The sequence below is a fragment of the Limanda limanda genome, chromosome 1 (assembly GCF_963576545.1).
Source record: "Limanda limanda chromosome 1, fLimLim1.1, whole genome shotgun sequence".
Taxonomy (NCBI): Eukaryota; Metazoa; Chordata; class Actinopteri; order Pleuronectiformes; family Pleuronectidae; genus Limanda; species Limanda limanda.
Window position 1 is genome coordinate 7,637,946 of NC_083636.1, and position 26,266 is coordinate 7,664,211.

Consider the following 26,266-nt stretch of genomic DNA (forward strand, 5'->3'; position numbering starts at 1 on the left):
GTTAACACACAGATCTCTAAGGTCCATATATAACCATACATTTATCATTTGCATCTTCCAAATTGACTCCAGATCAGCACATTAACACTCATCACACACACACACACACGCACAGATATATATTCACATACCCGCCTCTCAGTACCAACTCTGGGTATTGAAAGAGTTTTTGGGGTTTGATTTGATTGACCATTTTGCTGCTTTTGTTACTCAGACATGGCAACCCTGACTATGGTTTTAGCTTCCAGACAAAATGTGGGTCAAAAAGCTCTTGTGGGCAGGAATTTATGACATCTTAAACAGTTCATTTCACTTTAAGTTAGAGAAAAAACTTCAACTGTCCTTAACTGGATTGTCCTCCTTAGTATCAGTATAAAACTTTAATACTCGTACATTGCTGCTTCTGAACTTTCAAGTAGCCGGATGGGGGGGGTGAAGGTTTGAGATTAGAAACCTGCCTACTGACAGCATGTTTCTCCCTGTGCCTCCGAGACTGTGATTCACAGCCCGTCCTCCATCTCAGCCATTATGGTTGCGTCTTTTACAGGCGTGGGGGTGTGGGTTACTACCGTCCACAGACTCACAGGCAGCCCGACTGATTTAGCTCTTTAGATTTGTGTGGAATTAGTCACAGTGGAAGGCTGGCTGGGACAGCAGGGAGTTTAAGACATTGTTGGGAAAAGAGAAAGCCCAGAGTAGGCGGTCTTTTTTTTTTCTTTCTGGTTTTACGACCCGTCAGGTTTCCACCTGTGCTGACATGGCTGAGACTTTACAATAGTCCTGAAAGAGTTACAAGCAGCCGGGTAGAAATTCCAGGCCCCTTTTTCTTTTTACTCTCTATTTCTTTTACCCGTTCTCTCTTTTTTTCCTTTTTACTGGAAGGGTGGGGTGGGGGCTGCAGTTATTGTGGAACATTTGTCAGGCTGCCAATTGCAGAGGCAGGGCCAACCGGTGATTTATGGCAACATCTGCAAGATGCAAAGCCCTTGTATACGCTTTTAATCATACAAAGAGCCGTGGCTGCACTGGAGATTGGAAAGAGATGGTCTGACGGGGTTTTACGGCGTCCGTGCTGGGATTCACACTGATGGCGACCCGCGTGAACATAGTATATGACCGTGGGATTTCAGCAGCTTTGTGTTCCTGGGTCGATCTTGGCTTCAGAGTTTGTGTCGCCTCTGTGATCCTGCGTACCGATGGACAAAAGATTCTCAAGGAGCACGATGATAATCTGCAAATGGCCGAAAGTTTTGTTGCATGAGAGGAAAATCCAAACGTTTAGTCAGTAAGAGAGAAAAACTGTGTGTGAAGGCAACACAGCACAAGTCTTGCTGGATTTGTCTGTCAGCAGTTGGGGAGTTGGGAGTTAAATGGAGTGTGACCTCACATACTGAAGGCTGGGGTCCACTCATTTTTTTAAATCTGTATTTTAGCACTGACAAAGCGTATCTAATGCTGAAACAAGCTCAGTGGTTGTAAAAGTCAGACAGCAATCCCCCAGCAGATTTCCTGAGCTTCGTAACAGAGGAATAATCATTTCTGCAAAGCCGCCTGTAGCTATTCAATATAACAAACATCTGTCTGCATGTCACCACATCTGGCAACAATGAAGGCAAATTAGCTACAAAATTCGGAGTGTCTGGCAATGAGATAAGGCCGTGGCATGCGAAATTCATTTTCTTGGCTCAGTCTCTGGGGTGGGGAGAGCATGGATGGCCCGAGGAGCTGACCTGGGATCAGTGTCTGACTGCTAACGTGAACAAAGTGGGGTCAGGAAACCGCTGATCTGAGACCAGGGGGTAGAGGACTCCCATCCCTCGTCTGCCAGTCACTGGTGGTCTGGAGGAACAGTCAACTTCCTGTCTCAGTTTGCTGGACACAGAATCAAAGAGGGGGAATTATTCTGCAATCTGGCTGGTGTTTTCTTTTTCCCCCGGCTGGAAATGTGAAGGTTGTCGCTGGCTGCAGACTCGGCGGGAGACTCCTGTATCCACAGCCTCCTTTAAAAGTGGAAACCCCTCTATGCCTCAGTCGCTCGTTGGGCCACAAATTGTTTCTTGGTCGTAGTGAATTCAGAGACACTCCTAAAGGAGTAAATAAACCACTCTGAGGGGAATTACATCCTAATTGCAACATGCAAGTTTAGTGAAGTGTAAAACCTGGACTACAAGGAGGGATCACATATTGTTAAAAAAAGGGTTTGAAGCCACCAAATCAGCTGCCAAACCTGAGAGGGGGAGAAACGTTCTTCCCACAATGGCCATTAAATTACCTTGAAGCAAAGTAGTTCAGGGAAAAGAAAATCCCCCCCGATCCTTCTACGCTGTTAAAGATCTTTAATTTTTTGAGTTTTTCAACACAGCCCAGGAGAAATTTTGTAATCGAGTGTAGCAGTTCATTTGCTTTTCCTCAAGACGTCTGACTTACTTCTTTACAGGGGCGTTGAAAAAGGAAAGACAAAGCAGGCAAAGGTCCGGGGCCTCGGTCTGAGAGATTTTGTGAGACCCCCCCCCTTCTAATTCAGTGGTCAGCTCCGTACCCTGCAACAACACCATTGTCGGAAACCCCCTAACGAGACCCCATGCCAATAGCTTTCCATTAAAAGCTTTGTAATTATTAAAAGTTTTATTGACAACTGGAATGTCTTCGTATATGTCATGTGTTTCTTGGGGAGGTGTTTTGTTTGTTTCATTCTGCAAGGGGCTCCTGAAATTCCCTTGAAACGCTCCTGGTCCTTCAGCCTAACATTTCATTAATGATGACTTGTGATGCAGAAGTCAAGGTTTGTCATTAACCGTGTCCACCAGCTCCTGGTAGGTCTCTCTGCTCTGGTCTGACATCTGTTTATCTCCTGCTCACAAGCATCACAAGCTCATCATACATCATCCTACCCGCACAAAGGTTTGATATTGACTTCTAAGCAACAGGACGTGTCACTCCCATAAGTGTCACCACATTGTGTTTGACTAGGTGGAACCAGAACTCGGCCAGTTTATCATTTATCCTTCTCAGGTCCCATTTATCCATCCTGGACGGACTGGCCTGTCAGACATGGATTCGGCTCTAACCTGATATGGCCCCACACTGAGATAAGGTCATTACGCAGAAGTGGACTGGTCCTTGAACGTTCCCTCAGCGGCGGCAGAAGCAGCTGCTTCCCAGGTGTTTGGACGTGTGTGGCTCCACCATCTTGTCTTAATCGCAGGCTCCTCAAAGAACTGGCAAGACTTCCAAGAACCCGGCTCATTCCTGTACAGTGGGGTAAAGACACACAAACCAGCGCCGCCAAGCCAGTGGGCCAGGTGTACTTAACCATTAGTCAGCCAGGAGGATGGGAGAGCAGTAACATGTCCTTGGAAAGCAAATCTCCTCATCAGCATTTCCATACACAAACTGAGAAGAGTCAAATCCAAACACAGACCTGCAGGGTGCACATGCTTACAGCAAAACTAAGTCCATTTTTCACTCCAGTCCATTTCACGTTGGCAGAATAAATGCAAGACCGAAGCGACCTTGAATAGGGGATCTGACTGAATCCCCCCCCCCCCCTCCTCCGAGCTGCTGGCACCACCATCGTGAATCTGCCATTTCGTAAACACCGCTCCACTGTGGCAGACAGCGAGCCGCATGACGCCGTCCAAGTGCAAGTTTCGACAGCGAGCCGGGTGCACAAGCACACCTTCTTCCCTCATGTTGAAGAGGAGAGGCCTGAAACAACAAACCGCCCGGCGAGAAGAGCTCGGGGATCAGGCAGGCAGGGAGGGAGGGAGGGAGGGAGGGAGGGAGGCGGCTGAGTCACCCAGCAAACAGAGTCCTGAGTCTTTGGCTATGGTGCTGTGTACATGCCACACTCTTCCAGCCGTAATTGTGTGTTTAACAGAAATTACATGTAATTATTCCACGTCTTATTGGATTGCTGGCATCTTTATTAATAAAGTAATTATTATTAATGGTAGGCTGCAGCTGTAAGGTCTATAATGTGTCTGTATGTGTGAATTACAGTACTGGCAGCAAGAGTAACTGTAATTGGATGAGATGGGAGCAACGAAGGTCCTTTTTGTGAGCAGTGGCACAAGCTTTTAAGTTCATGTATCTATTCATATTATTGTTATATATTGGTGGGTGTTGGTTAGCACTGTTGCTCACCGCCATAAGCAACCCAGTTTGAATCAACTGGGATCTAACAGTTTGAAGTTTGCATGTTCTCCCTGTGGGTTGTCTCCAGGTACCATGCCTTCCTCCCACTGTCCAAAGACATTCAAAATGTGACTGTAGGTGTGATTGGTTGTTTGTCTCTGTATGTTGGCCCTGAGCGACCCTGCCTCTCACCCGGTGTCGGCTGGGATTGGCTCGATCTTTCCCTGCGAGCCTCAAGGGATAAGCAGTATAGATACTGTAAGGATACTTCATCTGTATGGTCAGGAACAACATGACCAGTAGCTATTTTGACATGTGATGTAGTGAACGGCTGCTGTGAGTACAATTAGTTATAAGGGCATGATACTAGTAACTTTAGTGGAAAATATTACTAAGTGGAAATAATTGTCTTGTGTCTTTTATGTTTGCAATTATTCATTTGGTAGATTATAGAAGGAACAATCCACGTCACAGTAAACCCAGGAGAAGTCGGGTCCAGGTTCGGACAGAACTAGCTTTCAACTGCTGGAATTCACATAACTGTCTAAACAAATTTGTTTGTCCATTTTTTCCTTTTGTTTGCAAAATAACTTGAATCAGTTCCAAGCAATTTTTTTTGTGAGTTCTTCTCATTCCAGCACTGAGAGATCACACAGGAGAGAAAGTTGGATTGAGATGTTGTGCCTCACAATGATGAAAAGACTGATTGTTGATCATTAGCAGAGTGCTGTGAATAAGAAAGACTGATACACCTGTGATGTGTGTAGTGGTCTGACTGTAGATGAGCATGTGTGAGAGGAGCTTGCTGTGAGCAACGATGACCCAGTATTGTGTGTATAATAGCATTTGAGTTCCAAATTATTCTCCTTGCTAGAAAAAAATCAATTAGCTGTTTTAAAAGTATTATTACCATAAGTAGCAGCATATTCAACCATTTATGATAGCAGTTCCCTTGAGTTGAGTCCACATCACCAGTTACTAACACATCTCCTGCATGATCCTGACAGTAACATCACTGAAGACTCGGGGGGGCACTGAGATGAATGTAGCAGCACACATCAAGGTGTTTTTATTGTTTACACATGTGCAACACATTGCTTCATTCAAAGCTGGAATAACTGAATAGGCAGGGCGCAAAATACTCGTACACAAAAGGTAAGCAAAAATAATGTAATCTGTTTATGTACAATTTACAAAATATAATAAACTTTATATAAAAAATGTATATATTCATCTATGTCATTAAACAGTGTCCTTAAAGAACAGCTGTTAATATGTTCCTGGTTCTTTTTCTGTAGGAACCGGAAATCGTCCGTTACATTCACTCTTTGCACATTTGAGGAGTCCTTATTGCAAAAGTGTCCGTTCAGTGAGGTAGAAATTTCATTGAGTTTTTTTGGTCGTCCTCTTCATGAAAAACGAGATCCAGCTGGAGCATCACTCCGCTAAGTGCTGGTTCTGCGCTGTGGCAAGGGATCAGTCCTGCAGTCAAACGGATGTTCGTACACGCTGCTGCCCTGCTCTGACGACGAGTCCCTGCTGAGGCTGCTCTCTTCTTGGTCTGAATCGAAGTCAGGTGCCGTGTAAGGGTTCTCATGTGGCGTCATTGCATCATGTGGCGCTGATGGCGGGTCGCAGCCCGTGTACAGGTCCTGCTGAGGCCTCCAGGGAGCTTTCCCAAATGTTCCTAGAGAGATGCGCAAGTAGAAGTCAAACAAAAGCACGGATAAAAAGTGTTGAAGTTTTGAAAACGGATTCACTCTAGACCTACCCATGAAGGTGTTGCAGGGCGAGAGGCACTCGTGAGGTCGGCCGTAGTCGCTCACGTCTTCCTCCTCCGTGGATGGTCGGCGGTCGCTCGGCTGGTGGGAGGGGCCGTGATGGAGGCCGGCACTGGGGAGCTGCATCAGGACCGTCGAGGAGCAGACGTCAAAATGCTCAGACAGGAAGTAGTCCCTCCTTTTAGAACTGGGCAAGCTACTGCTGTAGGCGTCAATGCATGCAGGCCTTTGGTCGATGGAACAACCTGAAGAAACAGAAACTCTTTAGTCCCTTATTCAAAATGAGAGACAATTTCCAGAGACATCAGATGTTCGTCATTATCAGTAGAATAAATATTGAGGGAACATTGAGCAAAAGGAGCTGTACCGACCTGTGAAGCCCTCTGACGGGTCCGTGGCGTACATGTTGTCTCTGCGAAGCAACGAGCCTATTGGTCCTTGATAGTGGCAGAGCAGAGGATCGATGGCCGCCTCCAAGTCCGCTTCACTTCCCGTATCCAGCTGACAAAGACCTGTATGGGTGAAAGAACAGTTTGCTGTATAAATAATGTGAAGCTGCAGCAGGATTCAGTCTAAGGCCAAAGAAGAAAGGGCAGGTGTTTACCGTTCATGTCTTTCTGCTGCAGGTAGAAGCCACTGAGGGACGACGGCATGTACTGGTGACTGCTGCCGCTCTCTGACGGGATGTAGCCGTCCTGTCGGTCAGCCAGCGTGCCCTGGGAGGACAGGTAACTGGGGATGTCTGCAGGCAGGTTGGTCTCATCTGGAGGAGAAAGGCATCAAATTATATCGAAGCCTTTCATTTGTATGGATAACCGAACGTGTGTCACAGAGAGGCATGGTGACCTCACCTGTGTTGGTGACGCTGCAGTCCTCGTTCCGTCGTCGGGTGTGGTAGATGATCACCACCCAAACTAGCGAAGTGCCCACCACGCAGCACACCACCGCTATGATTACGATTCCCACTGTGGTCCAGCCATCGACGTCCGATCCGGCCCCACCCACGGCGCCGACCCCCATGCCTCCCTGCACGCCGGGGTCGCAGTTGGGGTTGGATATGACTGCCAGTCGAACATTGCCCCTCTCTGTGCCCAGCGCGTTTGACATCTCGCAGGTGTACTTCCCCACGTCAGCCTCTGCTGCGTCCACGATGATGAGGAGCTGGTTGGCGGCGGCAAAAAAGTGGCGCTCTGTCACCACCAAGGGGCTGTCGTCTTTGGTCCAGTTCAACCTCGGGGGAGGGCTGCCGCCGGCAATGCACTGGAGGACGGCGGTTTCGCCCTTGGCCACAGTGCGATCCATGAGCGGCCTCAGGAAGGAGGGTGTTTCTGTCAGAGGGAAAGACGCAACAAAAAAGCGATAAGCATGAGAAGAAAAGTGAGCGTAAAGGTTTATTTAGTCCTCATTCAGTCCCTTGTAGAATCTGCTATGATAGCGGTGTTTCTCACCTAGCACAGTAAGTGTAGCGTTTGCAGAAATGGCTCCCGCTGTGTTCTGGGCTGTGCAGCTGTAAACGCCGATATCCTCTGTCTTGACATCCACTATGAAAAAGACGTCGTCCTCCGGCATGACGTGCATGCGGCGTTCACGGGCGGCAGGAAAATCAGTACCTCCGTCTTTCTGCCAGGCGATCTGAGGGGAAGGGTGACCCACAGCCGCACATTCCAGTCTGGCTGTCGCTCCGGCACGAATACTCAAGTCCATGGGCATCTTGGTGAAGGACGGCAACACTGGAAGTAGAAAAGATCATTTAAGAATCATAGACTTTGACGGGCACTTTAAGGACCGTTGAGACAAAGACGTATGCCAAAAGGTTGGATTCTCCCAACCAAGCTTACTGTTGACAGTGAGCCGGGCCTTGGTGGAGTACGACGATCCAAAGTGGTTGGAGATGATGCACTGGTATTTTCCCTCGCTGGAGAACTCCACGGTACGGAGCTGCAGGGTGGTCGTATACTCCGTCACTTCCGTCTCACCCCCTGATCCTCCTTGCACTCGCAGGTGGGCCTGGTTGTGGATCTCTGCGTCGTTTAGGACCTCATTGTCTTTCTTCCAGGCGAAGGTCATGGGGGAGTCGCTGGAGCTGGCCGCCGAGCAGATGAACGTCACGTTGGTTTCCTTGAGGGCGGACTGGGTCTCGGGCTGAACGGTGATCTGAGGTTTTGGGAAATCATCTGCAAAAAACAAGAGCAGACATTTAAAATCTTGTTTTAATGTCTTTAGGTCTACATCTCGTTGGCAGAACTGCCGTGATTTATGTTCTAGTTAGTTCTATGTAAGAGTCACCAGGACAGCTGAAAACTTAGTAAATTTCCATAATGTTTCCCTCATGAGGCTCATTAGTTCCTCCAGGAGTCAGGGAAGAAAAATTCTGAACAATCTGGGTCAGTTTGTAAATGGAAAAAATTGACTTGGTATAATGTCTGTTTTTGAGGCATTACAGTATGTGTGTGTGTGTGTGTGTAAAGTAGAGTTCCACCGAGTGAATGCATCACTCACCACACACAAACTCGTCCTGGCTGACGGCAAACACGCTCCTGCCTTTCAGCATTTGCGGGTGGGCGCAGCTGGCGTTGACGCAGGGCAGGAAGGTTTGCTCTGCCACCCAGATGGGAAGCCACTTCAGCTGGCAGTCGCACAGCAGGCTGGAGGTGTTCAGACGCCTGCCCAGGGGAGGAGATACCAGAAACGTTCAATTCACACTGCGGCAGTATTATTCCAAAGAGTTGGCTGTGATATTTCGCATGGTTTGTGAACGTGGAAAACAGAGGGATCAACACAGGAGGGTTTGATGAATGCAAAACCATATCCAGACTAATCCTGTCATGCATTAATTACATTTTGTGAATTTTTCCCATTAAATCAGCTGAGGCTGATACAGAAAGGTTTAATTCAAATTAAAAAACATTCACTCAAACAGTGTTAAAATGAGTCACAATCCCCTCAGATACTATATGTACATAATTATTTATAGATGTATGTAATAAACAATCAGTCCCTAGAGGCTACATACGTACTACAACGTTTTAGTTTGAAAACTGCATTTTACATAATAAAACACTGACCACTCATGTACACTGGGCATGATTGCATTAACAATAGCTTGTCTGCTAAGCATGTAAGCAGTTGTATCATTATAAAATGCAGAATTTAACTGCACAACAGTTGTTAGCAAAGACATCAGAGTCAACAACACTTGTTATCGGTTATTCATGTTGCCTTCTTTAGTGGTAGATGATGTGGATTCTGAGGTTGTTTCCCTGATAAGACCTAATCAGCAAATGCATGTGAGCGTCTTCATCATCCTTTCCAAACATCTCTGTTTCTGCCTGTCCAGACAAAATGCTGCTTCAGAGTTTTGAAACTAAAACGAGGGCAGCAGCCTTTCCAAACTTCTAGGTAAAGATTCCCTCACATTGCTTGTTGCTGTAGACTCTCCCTCCCTCAGTTGTCTCCCTCAGTTGTCTCAATGGAGACAAAGGAAACTGAACCCGCTCACATTAACACTGCAGTGCGTTCTGTTCGGTGCACCACTTTCCCAGCAGACCATAATGACTTTCACCTGGTGTTCTGTCCCACATCAAAACTACAGCTCTAACCTAAACCGTCCTTGAACATGATCACACTTACAGCTCCTGCAGGTTCTTCATCTGCGAGAAGGCGTTCGCTTGAATGGACATGATGGCGTTATTGCTCAAATCTCTGTGGAGGAGAAGAGAAAAAAGGAATTAGGACTGGATAAGATCCTTGGGGGGGGGGGTTGGAATATATTTTTTTGCCAACATCAGCCGTATGGAGTGAAGGCTACAAAAACTTCAATTGAAAGAAGAAAAAGAGGGCCTGCGCTCCAGAACAATAAAAGTCTGGGCAGCAGTTTGCTGCGTTAATCAAGAGAGGCCCGACTCCGGGCTGCTTTGAGCTCTGGCAACGGCTGGGAAAAAACTCTAATTAGAATCAAATGCAGCTGTTGTACACACACACACACGTACACACACACACGTACACACACACACACACACTCCTCGCGTCTTGGTGATCGATATAGTCTGGCACACATGTAAAGATACTAATGGCAAGAGTTTTTCCTTGATTCCACATCAAAGCGGAGGACTGGGAGAAGACGGTCTGGGTGCACGGCTCGAACAAACAGCCCCTGTGTCTCGGTGTGATTCACCCTGCTTAGTTTACAGCCACGACTTTTGGAAACAATCAGTGAAACACGAGGTGGACTCACAGGTGCTGCAGCGCGTCCAGGCCTGAGAAAGACTTCTTGGTCACCGAGCGGATCTGGTTCCCCTGCAGAAACCTGAGAAGAGGGACAAACGTCGTTGCATCAGTTTCAAACTTTATTTTTCTCCACCACCTTTATTATGTTCGTGTGTTGCATTAAGTCAAACATGACGCTGGATGTGAACTCACAGTTTTTTCAGGTTGTCCAAAGCAGAGAAAGGCCCATTCATGTCCTCGATGGTCCAGGAGATTTCATTATTTTGAAGGTCCCTTTCAGAGGAAACAAAGAGAGACCGCACTGTAAAGAATCCACACCCAAACAACAACTGCGCTCGCGATGTTAATAAAACTTTATGCGGCTTTACGTTTTTGCGAGAGGGGGAAAAATGTTTGAGACTTTAAAATTATATTCAAGGCGGTTCCATGCCTCACAGGAAGTTCCTTCTCGGCCTTTGCGGCACTTCTAAAAGTCTGCAACGGCTTTCTCTCTTTTGCATTGGAAGAAAGAAAAGTTTTACAAGGAAGTGGGGCAATACAACATGTGTGCTGCATTTTTGAACTTAATTTTTTGTTGGGATAAATATACTCTGCGTGCAAGTCAAACATGCATGTGGGTTACCCTAAAAGGAAATTAGACCACAGATCTTAAATCCACCATTAAATACATAATACATCTGCGATTATTATCTGTGGATTATCTATGAAGAAGATGCATCATTTCCTCTATGTAAAAACGAGTCTGGTGCAAACTGTTATATTGAAGAAACCACTTATGTTTTATTGAGGATAAGTTTAAATGTAGGAGCAGCGGGTACAACTGGCGAACGTTTGCTTGTTAATTAAGTCAGTTTACTTTCTACTAATGTGGGTACAGAAAACTCTCTGTGTATTGGAGCATGGTCGTACATACACAAATGCAAAGCTAACCATGCGGGTCAAAGTTGAACTCCACGCAAAGCCACGGTGGGATTTGCTTTGACACAGGAAGCGAATGTTTTATCCACCCTCACTCGCACAGGTTCGCCACTGCAACATTTCTGTATGTGAGACCATTGCCTCATAAGCCGCTCTCATACATGCACTGAACTCTGCACATCCTCCTCCTTTGTTGCTGTTGTGAACGTGTCTGTGCAAAGAACCTCTCGCTGTGTGAAAGGCAAACTGCTGGTAAACCTGTATCCAGCTCACCAGACTTTACCCGCGGGTCCTGTCTGCTATAGATCTATTGCTATAGATTTCTTCCTGTGGTCATCAGGGCAAAAATATCTTGACATTTATTCTGCTCACCGCTTGAAGAAAAATACACCAAACAACTACAAATGCAGTATCAGAATAAAGAAAGAAGCCAAAATATATTCCCAGAGAAATTGCTTGCTTCGACCTTTAAGCTGGTGAAATGCTTTCCAACTGTTTTCCTCCTCGACATGCCTGGCTATGGCCGATCGAGATTGCTGAGCGGTGTATGTCAATGTGGGGGAGTGGGGGTTGGGGTGGCAGGTTAGGAGCCCTGAGGCAATCCATGTCCACCGAGCTGCACACCTGCCCTACGGTGACCTCAGCAGCACAGCTCACATTTGGTTCCAGTTAAAACAATCCCAACCAGGGGAAATGTTCTGAAGTCCCTCTGTGGGAAAGGGGGGGGATGGGTGAGCATGTGTGTGTGTGTGTTAGGGGGGCTTGGGTGGAGTCAGGGGAGAGTTGGGGGTGGGGGGGTTGTTGAGGTCGGGGTTGTGTAGCAGAGGTTTTTTTTTATGTGTGTGGAGAGACCTCAACACACTAATCTATTTCACATCCCCAAAACAAATCAGGCAGGATATTTCCACTCAGGCGGAGGATGGATGGTGAAGGTGGGTTTAAAGAGGCTGGGAGGGGCCGACCCAGCGGCCTGCCGAGCACTCATGGATTCATACGTACATTTTATGTTCATGTTGTAATGCTGGAACGCTGACGACAAAAAGCTTGCTCCGCAAAAGCTTCAAATGAACAGTTTGGTATGTTTTTATATGTTTGGTATTTTGGTCAGCTTATTATTAGATTGTGTATTTTAGGGTAACCCATCAATGTCCACAGTGGTATTATATTTCCTTTTAAAGCAGCTTATGTACTGACTGAAGTCGTTTTCAGACGGGTCCTGCGGAGGATCTCTGGAGAACTGGGTCCCGACTTTTACGGCAGTGGGACAATCACACACGTACAGCTCCCATGATATTCACTGCTCAGACGCGTTCACAACAGCAACACATTCTCAGCAGAATTCAGGTGAGGGGGGTGCAGAGATAGGACATAACGTATCAATTCTGCTGCGGAGATCACACTCTCAGTGAATCCAGTCGGGATCCCCTGCTGTGTTCTCAAGAGATCGGCAGAGAGTCCGGAGGCTCTCAGTCGGCATTTGCGTTCACACAAAGGAGGTAGCTGAGTGGAGAAACTGCGGAAAATCTCCTGAGTTCAGTGGAGAATTTGCGAACTCCAGTGAATGCTCCCATCAACGTGTTCATTTCACCTCCCAGTGTGTTGGACACGGACCCTTCTCGTCTTCTAAAGAATGAGGTGTTCTTAAAAACACATTGAATTTCACTTACAGCGCCTGCAGGTTGGAGAGGCCTCGGAAAGCTCCGTCTGCGATGAAGCTCACGCGGTTGTTTCCGATGTGGAGCTCGTCCAGCAGGCTGAGGCCGACGAAGCTGGACTCCTCCAGCCTGGACAGATGGTTGGAGGAGAGGTTGCTGTGGAACAGATACAGACAACACAACAACATGAGAACGGGGCCCTGGAAGCCTGGAGGCCTGGAAAACTCCCAAACACGCACAAGAATCACCAGGGCCTAATTTCTCACACCTCCTCCGGCATCGTCCTCTAAAGACATCGCCCACCATTTGCCTCCGGAAAACGAGACTATATCCAAATTCTGGTGTTAAATGTTGTGAAACAGATTGTTGTCCTTCCTCTATTGGAAGTGTATGCAGGAAAAAAAAATTTATGAAATCACCAAACCGTCTGGAAGCCCCAAAAAATTTGACTTCAAAACTGTTTGAGAAAAATCACATTTTCTGAAATCCCGAAACAAACTATTCGGAGCGGGTTTTAAAGTAAACTCAGATGAGGAGCCATCAGATAGCTGGACCCGTTCCCTGCCCCATGGGCGGCTTGTTGGGCGGCTACGCTCAGGTTGATGTGATAAGAGCGAGCGGCGCGAGGGGAAAAGAACAACAACCTCTCTGTGAAAAACGCTCCAGACACGGCAAACGCCGAGCCGACCGCTGCTGTAAACAACGGCCACAACAAAGGAAATTCAATCTCTTCAAAGGAATGTTTGTAGATGGGTGGGAAATCAAGTTTGAGCGTTATATCTTTTTTTGTTTTTACAATGGAAGAAAACTGCAAATGATAATGAAATTTCCAATAGGACATAATAAGTGGGACTTCCGGAGGTCGATGTTTTGGCTGAAGTGACAGCCGAGCAGAAAGGAGGCAAACGGGTGTGTAATATTTTGGCAGTGCTTTAATGTTGGCACTGACTGGCCGAGCATAAGAGACAGTGTTTTGTCTGTGTGTGTTTGTGTGTGTGGACGTGGGGATTGGTGACGGGAGGAACTGGAGTGTGAGAAAGGGCAGCCGGGAGTGCCAGAGAGGAGGAGAGGGCGACAGAAAAGTGTTGGGAGTTCAGGATGTGAATGGAAAGTGAGGTGGGAATAACAAGAAGGAGGGGGGAGAAGAAAGAAAGAGGGCGCCGGTGAAGGGGGAGAAAAAACTAAATAGGTGGACTCACAGCTCGCTGAGTTTCTGGCAGAACTCCCAGGCGTCAGGTCGGATCCTGCTGATGGCGTTGTGGCCGAGGTGGAGCTGCTGCAGAGTCAGCAGGCCGTACAGCCAGCCCTTGCTCACCTCCGTCAGGTTGTTGTAGTCCAGCTGCCTGCAGGACCACACGTACAAAATGAGACTTTATACCAGATTTGGAAGAAGCAGAACCTGACCTGTACATCATTTCGAAATAATACTTACAGGACTTCCATGTTGCTGAGGCCCCAGAAGGCTCCGTCCATCAGGCGACTGAGGCCGTTCCTCTGCATCTTGAGGGAGCTGAGCGCGTGCAGACCGTGGAACGTCAGGCCCTCCACCCTGCGAACCCGGTTCCTGCTCAGGTCTCTGAAACACACACAGCAAACACTCAGCGTCAGGACACGAGGAAGGAGACGTCAAAAGAGGAAGTTTACGGAGATGCTTTGCATAGGTAGCACAAGCAAATCACCAGCAGACAATCTTAAAAACCTTAATTCAAGTCTGCCACAACAGTGCCATTCTAGTGATTTTATCAAAGTATGTCATCAGCTTTCGAAGCCACAATGTCTATTAGCACATAATAAAAACTTGCTTAATAACTTCATAAACCGTAGAGAATCTGAATTACGACACAAAATGCGAAAATAATTGTTTCCCTGGAAAAAGTCCTGGCTTGAAATGGAAATACGCGAATGCAGCGAGCTTACAGATGCTGGAGGTTGGGCAGCTGGAAGATCTTGGCTGGGATGGAGGAGAGGCGATTGCGGTTGAGCCGGAGAACCTGCAGGCTGCTGGACAGGTTGGTGAAACAGCCCGTCTCCAGCGAGGAGATCCGATTGTTGTTGAGGAACCTGAGGCAGAAACATTCAGGTGTAAGGTTGATTTAAAAACATATAGACAGAATTAAAAAACTGCATTTCAGTTTGAGTGCGTTGTGTCCTGCACATGATTCAAATGACTGATTGGAAATGTTCTGTTTTCCATTCTCCTTCACGTACATAAAGAACCAAACAGAAAAGACACAAACAGAGATGTTGACACTCACAGGTTCTTGAGGGGCAGAGCAGGGAAGGAGCTGGCCTTTATATCCACAATGTTGTTGTAGCTGAGGTCGAGCGTTTCCAGAGCGAGGAAGGGCCGGAGCTGCTCCACAGAGATCCTGGTGATCCTGTTGTTTGCTCTGAAAACACAGACAGCACCGCTCCAATAAATGACAAAAATACTGTGTATTTGACTAGTGGCGCGCACCAGTTTCATGTTTCCAGATACTCAAACAGTCAAGGCCCTCAATTAGCCTTCGGTATTAAAAAATGACGAACTCTCACGCGCTTGCGAATCAAAAACTTACCACCCAACGTGAAGCTGTGTCATAGTTCCTTTTCTCCTGCTGAGGCTAGGAGCATATTTCACAAATTGTTCGGTGTGATCAGTGCCGCTGCTCTTCACACAAAGTCCAAACAATCTTTGGTTAAGAAATGTGTTATTTTGTTTATAAGGTAATTACTAACAAGGTATTTAAAAAGGTAACCTGCCAATTACTTGGCTGATGAATACCATTCCCTCAGTGAAAGCATGCCTCGGCAGAGGCCAGCAATTTCCTGAGCTGCACGCCTCCTAAATTGCAGTGCAGGGACTGCTTAGTTATAAACAGAGTTTGTACAGTGCCCTCTTTGTGCATGAGACTCGGCCGTAGAGAGAGAGTGAGAGCGTGAGGGAGGGGGAGGCAGGAATTCCCTCCAATGCACCAGACTACAGACCTCGTTTTCAGTATTCATGCCGATGGTTGCAGCCCCCCCCCCCCGCGCTACACCTTACTGACCAGAACTGTGTTAGTTTTTCTGATTCATTTTCCAACAGCACATGAAAACAAGCAGTGTCGACAGTTTTATAATGCATGTTTAATTTGGGATGTGGTGTCATTAATATTTAATTGTTGGAATCTGTCAGTCACGGTGCCGGCTGAGAAGGGAGAGTGGCAGCTGTCATGAACAGAGCTGAGGAGATTCTTTACATAACAAAAATCAACTAGTTCGATAATTGATTTTTTAATTTCTCAGGCAAATGTACCAAACATTCCCATGTTTCAGCATGTTTTCAGTTTTCCGTCTGTTTTACTTCCATACTAATAAATTGATACTATCTGGGTTGACTGCTTAAAACTATTGGAAGAAATCCAGTTTCTTAATTGCTTTTCTTTTTGCATTTTATTGACCAAACTAGAATATACTTAAAATATTTGATTTGGTTCTGGCCATGAATTCCATGAAATTTGAAATTCTGGAGTGAATCCATGACTTACACCTTTCAAGACTGTTGTTTTCATAACATTAAGATAACAAAGAAAAGTACAGGTAAAAAAGGATGAATGATTTATATCATATAGAAAAAAGTACATGGTTGTTTGTATCATGTTGCCAACACTACCGGTGAGTCTCATCTTGATCTCAGATTTTTCTATGCCCTGCGTCCACCTGAGTCAGAGACAGCGTGGCACCGCACTGCTGTGAAATCAAGATGTCTCACTGATTCCAAACACCGTGCCGTAACACCCAGAGTCAGTTTTCCACATGTGCTGACTGCTGGTGTATACAGTCTATTTTATACAGAAACACGGTTCTCCATCTGGAGAGTGCAGCACGTTTAGGTAATCGTCTGACACAAGACGAGATTCGCCATTCAACACAGGCCCAAAATGGAGGGCGGGCTGCAGACTGTGGGGCAACGCTGGAATAAAACCCGCCAGAGCATGTCTCTGTACCTGAGGCTCGAGTCAAAGTTGGTGCAGTGCCAGGGACAGAGAATAGGCTGGGGGGGGGCAGAAGCTACAAAAAGTGTCAAATTTGGGATCTTATAACATAGGCTTTAAAATTAGCTGGATTAAATTTGTATATAAGTACAAGGAGTTTGGTGTAAGATCAGTCCAGTTGGAAAGTCTGTTCAATGATGAGGCCAGAATCCCTGTGTGTTTTCACCATACAGGTGTTTTCAGCAGCTTAAAACGTGACAGACACTAAAATATGGTTCCGAAAAAATACATCGGCTCTTTGTCTCCAATAGAACCGGCACAGGCAGCGCTTTTGTGTGGAGATTTGCAGAGGGCTCTCCACGCACCACGGCCTCCAGGTCCCGGACAAAAGCGCTGCACACCACCTGTATCTCAGTTTCCATGTTCCCCTGACTGGTCGCTGAGAGAAGGAGGGCCGCCCGGTGAGAAAGAACCAGTCTTTCCAGTTTCTCTCAGGGGGGAAAGTGGAGCCACAGGGAGAGAGAGAGAGAGAGAGAGAGGGGCTGGTGTGCACTTCCTGCCTAGAACGAGGAGACTGACCCTGAAGTTTGTCTGCTGGAGGGTATCAGGAACTACTCCCTCAGATATAATTTGACTTATAGTCCGATAAAAAAATATTGGGCTCAGTAAACTGTGTGGAACTGTATGGCCGGACAGTTGCAAAAGCTCGGCCTGCACATGGCGAACCCGACTGTCCCTCCTTTGTCCCTCTCATCTGGACATCTGCACGTCCCCTTCGTGAGTCCTCCTCTTGTCTTGTCCACACACAAACAATCCCCGCATTGTGCACTTTAATTACGCACACTTCAAATTTGTTCATCCAGTTTGCCATCAGATAATGTGATTATGGAGCCATTACAACTGTGGCCGTTGGGCTCTGCCGCTGTCGGTGGGAGTCGATCGGGGGCCAGGCAAGTGTCAATAGCAGCCAAAGGCATTGATGACATATGTTCTCATTAAACAGGGTCGAGTGGCTGAGAGAGACTGAAGGAACGCTGCTCGGCCAATGGGATCACCGGCTTGGAAAATGTCTCTTCTGCATAAGAAGTCAGTATACCGCTCTGGTTGGATGGTTTTCAACATCAACAAAAAAATATGACTTAACTCTTCATCTGCAAGTGTTTTCTGTCCAAATTTTGAGACCTTGAGTCCATAAGAGCGTAATAAGTGCAGATGAGGCAGTATTTTTTTTTATTACACCGACACGATGATGGTTTCACACAAGCACGTACCTGCCAGTTGCTCTCAACCACCATCAAACTGACCACATTTATACACTGAAGAGTCACGTTGTTAAATCAAATCCCAGAATTCAGTTCGGTGTTGTTTGTCGTTGTTGTTGTCCACCGAGCAGCATCTAATTCTTTTAATGGGCGAAGTTCTTTAAATGGAAAGTGGCTTTTTCTAAAACCGTCTTGCTCCTAGAGAGTGTGTGTGTGTGTGCGCATGCATATGTGCGGTGGTGCGTCCGTGTGTGTGGTATTTCCTATTGGAAAAAGAACAGAGTTTTGAGAAGCCATCGGATGACTCCCCCCTCTACGCAGTGGCGCCTGTAATGAAAACCAGGGCTGCGTTTGCTGTCGAGACGCCATATTAATCCCTGCACATATCTCACTCTAATGGTTGATCATCTCATCACGTCGACTCACTCGTAGGATTGGAGAGAAGCACAGATCGAATGCACGTGTGAACTGGAGGAACTCTACATACAATTGAGCCGTAAAAGTCTTCAAACGCATTTCTGTTTGCCTACAATACTTAAAAACGCATGTTGATGCAGGTTAAAAATGCATCTGCGTTAAAATGTGTCATTTTTATTAGTGTGCATTCTTCTTTGCGAGTAAGTGCAAGTCTGCGATGTAGCTCTCAAGAGATTATCTGTTAATCACACAATGTATCTGTAGGTGGCGCTCTATTCTATGTCCGACCAGCTTTTCCTTGTTGTACTAAATACCAGGTTCTTCTCTGAAGAACAAAAAAGTTTGAAGGCACCAAAAACTTGACATTAAGGCTTAAAAAAACAATTGATGAATGGATTGCCGATTAATTAGGGCTAGATTTGATATATTATTAAGCAAAGAAATGCTAAAGGTTCATCTTTCTGTTTTGTATGTCATTGTACACCTTAGGGTTTCTGGAAATCAAAACTACCCATCAAATAATAATAAGATTCATCACTTGCAGCAATAGTGTGTCTTTTCACAACACACGCTGTATTCATAATAAAATGTCATGCATAATAACTATAATTGCTACTGTTTGGGTTTGTATTTCTCATCTTCCACAAGGTCCCAATTTCCATGGACATACCAAGAGGTTTACATCCTCCTATATCTAATCAGACCTGGAATCTCCAGGTCATTTGTTCAACCCCCCTGAACACAGGCGGAGGGATTTAGCAGCGGTGGGGTTTACCCCCTCTATAAATTCCTGGGAAATTGTTCAATTAATTAAGATGATCACGACTCAATTACTACCAGCTGCAGGGTTATTGCCGTTTGTTTTTACTCGGAGCTGCGAGGTCAAAGAAGTCGGAGAGAGCTGCCGCTATGTCTGACTGGCTGTTTGAATAAGTGGTATTCGATACCCCGAGGTCTTTTTTTCTCCTTTACTACCCTCCCAGCTCGGAGAAACTGAAGGAGGGAGAGAAATGCTGGAAAAATGTTCCACAGGAGAGAAAAATCTCACTACGTCGCTTAATCTGAGGAAAGACGGCAGCGGCGGCCAACACCAGCAGTGTGAGTGAGAGCGAGTGTGAATATCAGTTTCTTCTCCATCTTCGGCTCCAGAGAGCTTTTTGAAACAAAATAAGCCACTGTCTGCATTTTATATCATCCTGTACCTCACACGTATCTCGATTAAACAGTTAATTGAAACAACATATAACAAATATATAACATGCCACCTTAAATAACATATTTATTCATCTAAAAAAATAAGCAGCAATAAGTGCATTCAGGTGCTTTTACTGCGCCACAAAGTTAGTTGTTGCTAATGTTCTTTGTGGGAACTGTATGGGTTTCTCTCTAAACTCAATTTATGGTCTTGACCTTCAATGTAAAGTGCTTTGAGATAATGTATATTATGATTTGGCGCTATACAAATTTAATTGAATTGCTGTTTGCTAGTAGAGCAAGTAGGCCGCAATTTCCATGTAACCCATTTTATGAACCCACACTGCAGACTGTATTTGTATATTTACTATTATCCCACAACTTCCAATTGTGGTCAGTGGCTTTGGTTCAAAGGTAACATGCTGTAGTATTTTGCCCTGAATGGAGATTTTGCTGAAAAAGAGCATTTCCTATACTTTTTTACTGAGCATTATTATTGCCCTGTGACTACTGTGTTCTGCACTTATTAAAAGTCACGGTCTGGAGTGGGTTAAAGTCAAGTAAACATAGACAAAACAACTTTTGGTTAACCAACCCGAGCATGATCCTCAAATCAAATAGAAAAACTGGACCCTGCACTTTATCCCAGAATTGCTCAAGTTTGCGTGGACAATACAAATAGACGTTGTGACAGACGAGTGTTTGAACTCTTTCTAGGCTTTTCCCGCTAGGTGTTTTGGAACAAATAAGGTGCAGCCCGATAACTCGCAGAGGTACGCCTCAAAACACGCAGTGAAATATGGCAGCCCAGGTGTAAAACGCTTGGCTGAAACCGAGTCATCCTACCCATCTTCCTCTGATGACACTTGTAGCTGGAGGTGACAGTCCTGTGCTAAACGTGCAAACAAATTGCCAGCGACTGAAGGCTGCAGGCCCCGCGGCTGCTGTGGAGCGTCGTGTCAGGGCTTGATGAGGAGTGCATCTCATCCAGCCAGGAGACGGATACATTCTTACACAATAACTTCACATTGCTCGGTTTTGGAGAGGCAAGCCACAGAAAACAAACAAAATTGTTGAGGTTTCACACACTAATATCTGGTGTTGTTCCTAAGGCACGTATTGGCCACCAGTGTTCCAAAGCCTCTTCTGGTTGAAGACTGATTGTAACGTAATATGACAAGTACGTTGTTTTTCTTACATATCAGCAAAGTCAAGCATTGGAACAAAGAAATATTTGAGTGCTTGGCTTCTTTAAGGGGACAGCTCAAGATATTATCAAATTTGTAGGTGTTTAAAGAAACAACCATGGGGCCATTTTGACTTTCTGAGTCCCATAGAGGAGCACACAGAGCCATGTAATCCTTACTCTAAACCAGCAGCATAAAAAAATCCCCAAATTTGGACTTAATTCGTTTTACACGACGGATTTCTCTCTATGCAGCATCACGTCACTCCCTCAAGGTTAAAAATACACCAACGGCAGCATAAGCCAACACAAAAAAAATCTTTTCCATTTCTGTTGATGGCATTTGTCTTCCAACACGTGACCCGTCTGGGGCCGGCTGCCATGGCTCTGACTACCCTGTCTGGGAACCGGCTCGGCCAAAAGGGTTGCTCTCTAGAGGGAATGACGGGGGAGGAACCACTTCCCAGCTCACTACTTTAACCAGCAATGACAGCCCTGGCAGAGAAAGACCGTCCAGGCCGGGCAAGGACTCTCAGGAGAGTCCAGAGAGGTGTTAATCAAAATGAAGAGGTGGTTTACTTACAGAATGAGCGTTGTGATGTTTGAAGCGTAAGGGCCCAAATCTGGTATTGCCTCAAGCTCATTGTGGTTTAGCTTTCTGTAAACAAAGAGAAAAAATAAATGGGTTGGTAACATGTAGGACACTGGGAGCTGTTTGTTAGGATCCTGTCTTTACTTTACAAAGCACTGAGAACAAAGAGCATACTCACATTTCACTTAGATGTTGTAGTCTGGAAAACAAATTGCTGTCGAGCACCTGCAATTTGTTATGGCTCAGGTCCCTGTAGAAGAAAAAAGAACAGAAAGTTAGGGAAAAGTACACACCAAGCACAACAGTCTTCTATTGCTGCAGTGTCCCATTTAGGTAAACACAACAAACATAATGACACACAAATTCTCTGTGTTATTGTGCTTTCACACTGTGAACAGGAAGTGGATCAAAGAAAAGTCGCTGTTAATAAACCGTAGGGTTCAGAGAAATGTTGCAAGATCGATAATGATGATGAAATGAAGTTAGGCAAGGACAAGATTTATTACCAATTTATCGCATAAAACAGAAAACGCAAGAGAAAAATTGAATGCAGTTTCAGAACCTTTCAAGTCCAGAATCAGTACCTCAGTCTTTTAATAAACTCTTTAAAAAGTAATTTAACTGCTTCTTATTTTGGTTGAATGACAACATTTTACGACTTGGAGAGACTTTGGTTTCAAACTACATTTATTTCCAGGTCTAACCTCTGAAACAAACTTTTCAGAATGCTATCCTTCAAAGTCTTTCTGAGAAACATCAGAGCCAGGCACTGATTCTGCGTGACTAACATCTGAAATCAACAACAAAAAAGTTCCAAAACAAACTGCTTTCCCATTCAAGCCCAAAAATGGCTATTTTGGGGGGGTTTCGAGTTAAAGGTCTGGTGTTGGCTTTTCATTCCTTCTTCATAACACAGAAGAGCACGGCCATGCCAGAACAGCTCCCTTTATATCCAGGCCTCCGCTGAGAGGCAAAGCCAAAACAGACAAGCTGATAAGTTATTGAGGGGCGAGATTCTTTCGCGATGAAAGGAGGCCGGATGCTGGCGAGGGAAGTCGATAAAAGCGCCAGAGTCGAGGTTTCCGTTCTGGCCAATGCTCGGCCCAAATTCACCACTTTCAAACTAAAACCAACCCTGTATTGATTAGCCATTATTTGTGCTTTGATGTTAAAAGGTTGATGATTATTTTGTGCATTTTTTGAGGGGCCGTGTTTGCTGATTGCCTGTTTCAGTCTTGCGTAGTTCCTGATCGACTTTGGTGTATGTTTTGTTTTTGTCTGAATCTCCCTTCAGATCCTGGCCTGACTCTTTCTTGATGGAACCTGGTCTCTTTCTGGACTGAAGCTCATGGGGGGGGGGGGGGGGGGGATTCTTGCCTTTGCTGCCTGTTTTGTCAAGAAGCCTGAAAACTAGCCCAAGGAGTCTGGCAAGAAACTGAACCGTGTGTGCCATAAAGTGGCGGAGCTATGGACGCTGCTGTGCGCCATCAACGCTGTGTTGCCAGACATTTTTTTTTACACCCCCCTACCCCTCCTCCTCACCTCCCTCATCTGGAATCCATCAAGGAGCTCTAGGAGGAGGGGAAGAACCTAACAACTGGTAATGTATTCACAATGCCAGGAAAAGCGAGAGGGACGCCTTTCATACATCTGAAACACCCCTGTCGAATTTTCTGGGGCCTGTTTTTGTTCTTTGGTGGAAAGTTTGATGAAACACTCAACCAGAGTTTTACTCAACCTGCTAACGCTAACCCCCCACATCCTCATCCGTCTCTTTCCAAGCAGCTGTGTGTTGTTGTTGTTGTAGTTCCAGCACTACGGGCCATAAGGGAAAGGTGCGCTATCATACTCCCTAGATAAACCCTGAGTAGCCCGACACTTCCACTTCCCTCACAAAGCAGGCTGAGAACGGAGCAAGATAACACACAGGGCTGCGTGCAGGCTCCAGCCTGTATCTGCTGCTCTGGTGAAAATGTACCGCACAACATTCTTATCAGAGGCTGAAAAGTGAATGAATGACCTACTCTTCAGGCTACTAGAGCTGTCATCAATGCTTTAGACCAGATAACAATGGGACACAGTGGATGTGAAATTAAGTTTAAAATTAAATTAATGTTTGTTTACATCCTTGTGGATCTATGTGCATTTTATAGACAAGTTTGTCAAAATAGCCAAAAGAAATGTCAAAGAGCAAACTGTGGTAAACACGTACATAGAATTTGTGTTTTTGACTTGATAAATAATGTATATTATTGTTGAAGGGAGGAACAATACTTTTTTATTATCATTCCTATAACTTTACAAGATAGCTATCACAACATCAGATAAGTAGCTAATGAAAAGCCAAACCAATCAAACTTTGTGATATCGTCAAACTCTTTTGGTGCTATCTTATCTTTTTCATTTAGCATTACCTGTTTAAATAATTGTGTTTTTTCCTCAAAACTCGAACTCTTAAGATAATCCAGAACAGTTAATGTTCCAGTTTTGAAAAAAAAATAATTTCTTAGGTTTGTAGCTAACTCCAGAATGTCGTATGTCGAATGAAGTATTAAAATCTACAAAAACAATCAAATTTATCTTAAAGTATTAGTCAAATTATAAGGGAGTCAATATATCACCATTATAAGAAGCATTTGTTGTCATGCTCTGACTCAAAGTTCTCGATCAATTAAACATTTAAGATTCTGACCCTGGTACACAAATTGTTTTGAACCTGAAACTACTGGCATGCCTTGTTCTTAAACCCAAAAGGTTGAGATGGCATCAAATATGTTTCCCTCAACAGCTTCCCTGATACTCATGACTTAATCCTACTCCTTCATGCTCCTCTCCTTTTTCCTCCCTCCTACTTTCTCCTTCCCCCTTTTTTTCCTCTTTTAGTTAGTTTGTTTCAAACTAATCCTACACGCTCCTCCTTAATCAGTACCATCGCTGGCTCTGGGGTTGCTAATTCAGCAGAAATAATGGGGTGCTGGAAAACAAAGGGTCGGGTGGTTTGAGGGGTTTAAGATGTGCTGGAGAGCAACTCGTAAATTAGCATGCCAGAGTGAAAAGAATTTTCCCCCCATGTGGAACCTTTTTTTTCTTTTCTCGGTGGGCTGGCCTTGGTTATGAGGCTCAGGCTGGGTCTGTTTTCACTGGCAACGTCAAGTTTCCAGAGCAGCACATTTTAGAAAAGAGAAAAACTAAACTCAACAGCGAAGCAGCGGCTTTAACCAGGCACTGAATCCAGCACTACAGTCTGACACAGGACAATAAAAAGCTCCAGCTAAATGCAGGGCAATAAAAAATCCGGTGAGAATAATTATCTGTAAAGTAGAACACAGTAAAGAACATGCTGTTAAAGTTGTGTTTGGTATTTGGGGTGCAGCAGACAAACACAGTGATGGAGATATTACTCCATAAACAGTCCCATTCCTGTGCAGGGACCTCATCTGATTTATGCTCTTATGGCTTTGAAGGCCCAGAGGTCTGTGAAATGAAAATCTGAAGACTGAACCAAAACAGAGACACAAACTTGAATCACTCTAAACGCACAATAAGGCTACAACTCCTCTGTGGAACCATGCTGAACATCGTGGACGGCCCCAAGTTGGCAACCGCGTGAACTAAGGGAAACCTGGAAGGAAATTGGGAGTTTACGAACCACTAATAGCGTTGTAATTACTACAACAACGACGACAAGCAATAGCACAATTACTACTGTTACAGTTTGTATCTGCTGGTGCTTCCACTACTTTTACTCCACAAAGCCTGATTGCAGTGGAATACCTGCATGGGGGGGAATGGTTAAGAACCATTAACACCTTAATAAAGAGGTATTGGAGAGGCCTACAATAGCACATCGATGTGCAAAAACACACGGGGCTTCCCTGCTGGCCTTCTCAATGACACTGCAGGAACCAACACAATAAACAAAACCTATTAAGACTTTTAGATTAAGGACTCAAGTGGGCCAAGTGAGGCAGGGGGAGGTTGTCACAGGTTTCTGGGAACGTTCCTGACTTTGAGTCACTTCAGACGAAGCAGAGAAGTTAAATCAAAGTCTATCTCGTGTTTTCCTGCTGAAAACCAAATTCTCGGTGTGGTTTCCAGCCCGTTCCATTTCCACTACTACAGGAATGTTGATCATCCCCCTCCGCGTTGAGGGAAAACACTGATCTGAGCCTAGTTGCTCTTCCAGCCCAAAGGTGTGACTTGATGATAAAATAGATGAACGATCATTGTAAAACACAGGATCCATGACAGTGATAAGGAACACATGGGGGCTCTTTAACGGGACTCACAGCTGAACCGTCCATTCCGGGATCGTGTGCGGAACCTGGCCCCTTCTCAGGCGACTGCAGTCCACCAGCTCCCCGAAGCAGGCGCAGGGAGGCGGACACGTCCGTGCGTCCGCGGCGGATCCACGGTGCAGAGCCAGCAGCAGGAGCAAGCCCACGGTGAGCCCCGCGGAGGAACACATCTCTGTGGTGGCCGCACCAACAGCCCTGTCCTGGGGGTCGATCTTCAGCTGCAGCGCAACTTATCCAAAGTGAGAAATCACTCCAAAAAGAAAGAAAAGAACAGATCCAAGTGCTGGTCCTTACATCCGCTCCCTGGTCCGGATCGCGGGCTGGAGGTGTGAGAGGGAAGCGCTCCTGTGGAACCTGCCCATTCCCGGGGTAGGAACTTTTATTTTTGTGGCCGAGCTCCGCGCAACTTGGGGCAACTGGTGCAGAGCAGGATCCCCACGGAGCAGCGTGAGCGCACAGCAGAGGTATGTGGGGGGGAGGGGCCACACAGGGGCACCCTGGGAAATGCAGTCCACTGAGCTGGAGCCTGCAACTATAGTGAGGGGAGTGTCTGGTTTCAAAGTGTGATATCAGATATTCGAAATTACAGTTTTTCTCAGTTGTTAACACACAAAAAGCTAAAATTCGGCACAATTTGCACAAC

At 45.6% G+C, this 26,266-nt stretch overlaps 1 protein-coding gene across 1 annotated transcript; it reads right to left on the minus strand.

Annotated features, from left to right (window-relative positions):
* Positions 1 to 5,177: 5,177 nt before the first annotated feature.
* lrig3 (leucine-rich repeats and immunoglobulin-like domains 3) lies at positions 5,178 to 26,034 on the minus strand. The gene is made up of 19 exons (XM_061070856.1): positions 25,615 to 26,034; positions 21,504 to 21,575; positions 21,317 to 21,391; positions 14,974 to 15,108; positions 14,636 to 14,779; positions 14,151 to 14,294; positions 13,918 to 14,061; positions 12,731 to 12,874; positions 10,338 to 10,418; positions 10,153 to 10,224; positions 9,549 to 9,620; positions 8,418 to 8,581; positions 7,757 to 8,092; positions 7,367 to 7,648; positions 6,770 to 7,246; positions 6,523 to 6,681; positions 6,290 to 6,430; positions 5,909 to 6,163; positions 5,178 to 5,824 (listed from the first exon to the last, which is right to left on the minus strand). The coding sequence occupies exons 1-19, from the start codon at positions 25,791 to 25,793 to the stop codon at positions 5,583 to 5,585; spliced, it is 3,318 nt and encodes a 1,105-aa protein (XP_060926839.1). The 5' UTR covers positions 25,794 to 26,034; the 3' UTR covers positions 5,178 to 5,582.
* Between the last annotated feature and the right edge of the window lie 232 nt (positions 26,035 to 26,266).

Bases quoted from the DNA above. Each gene is read 5' to 3' on its own strand.
- lrig3 (XM_061070856.1), bottom strand. From the start codon at position 25,793: ATGTGTTCCTCCGCGGGGCTCACCGTGGGCTTGCTCCTGCTGCTGGCT. The intron at 6,682-6,769 runs GTGAGGTCACCA...TTTCTCCTCCAG, and splicing joins CTGCAGCGTCACCAACACAG to ATGAGACCAACCTGCCTGCA. The intron at 6,431-6,522 runs GTAAACACCTGC...TCACCCATACAG, and splicing joins GCAGCAGAAAGACATGAACG to GTCTTTGTCAGCTGGATACG.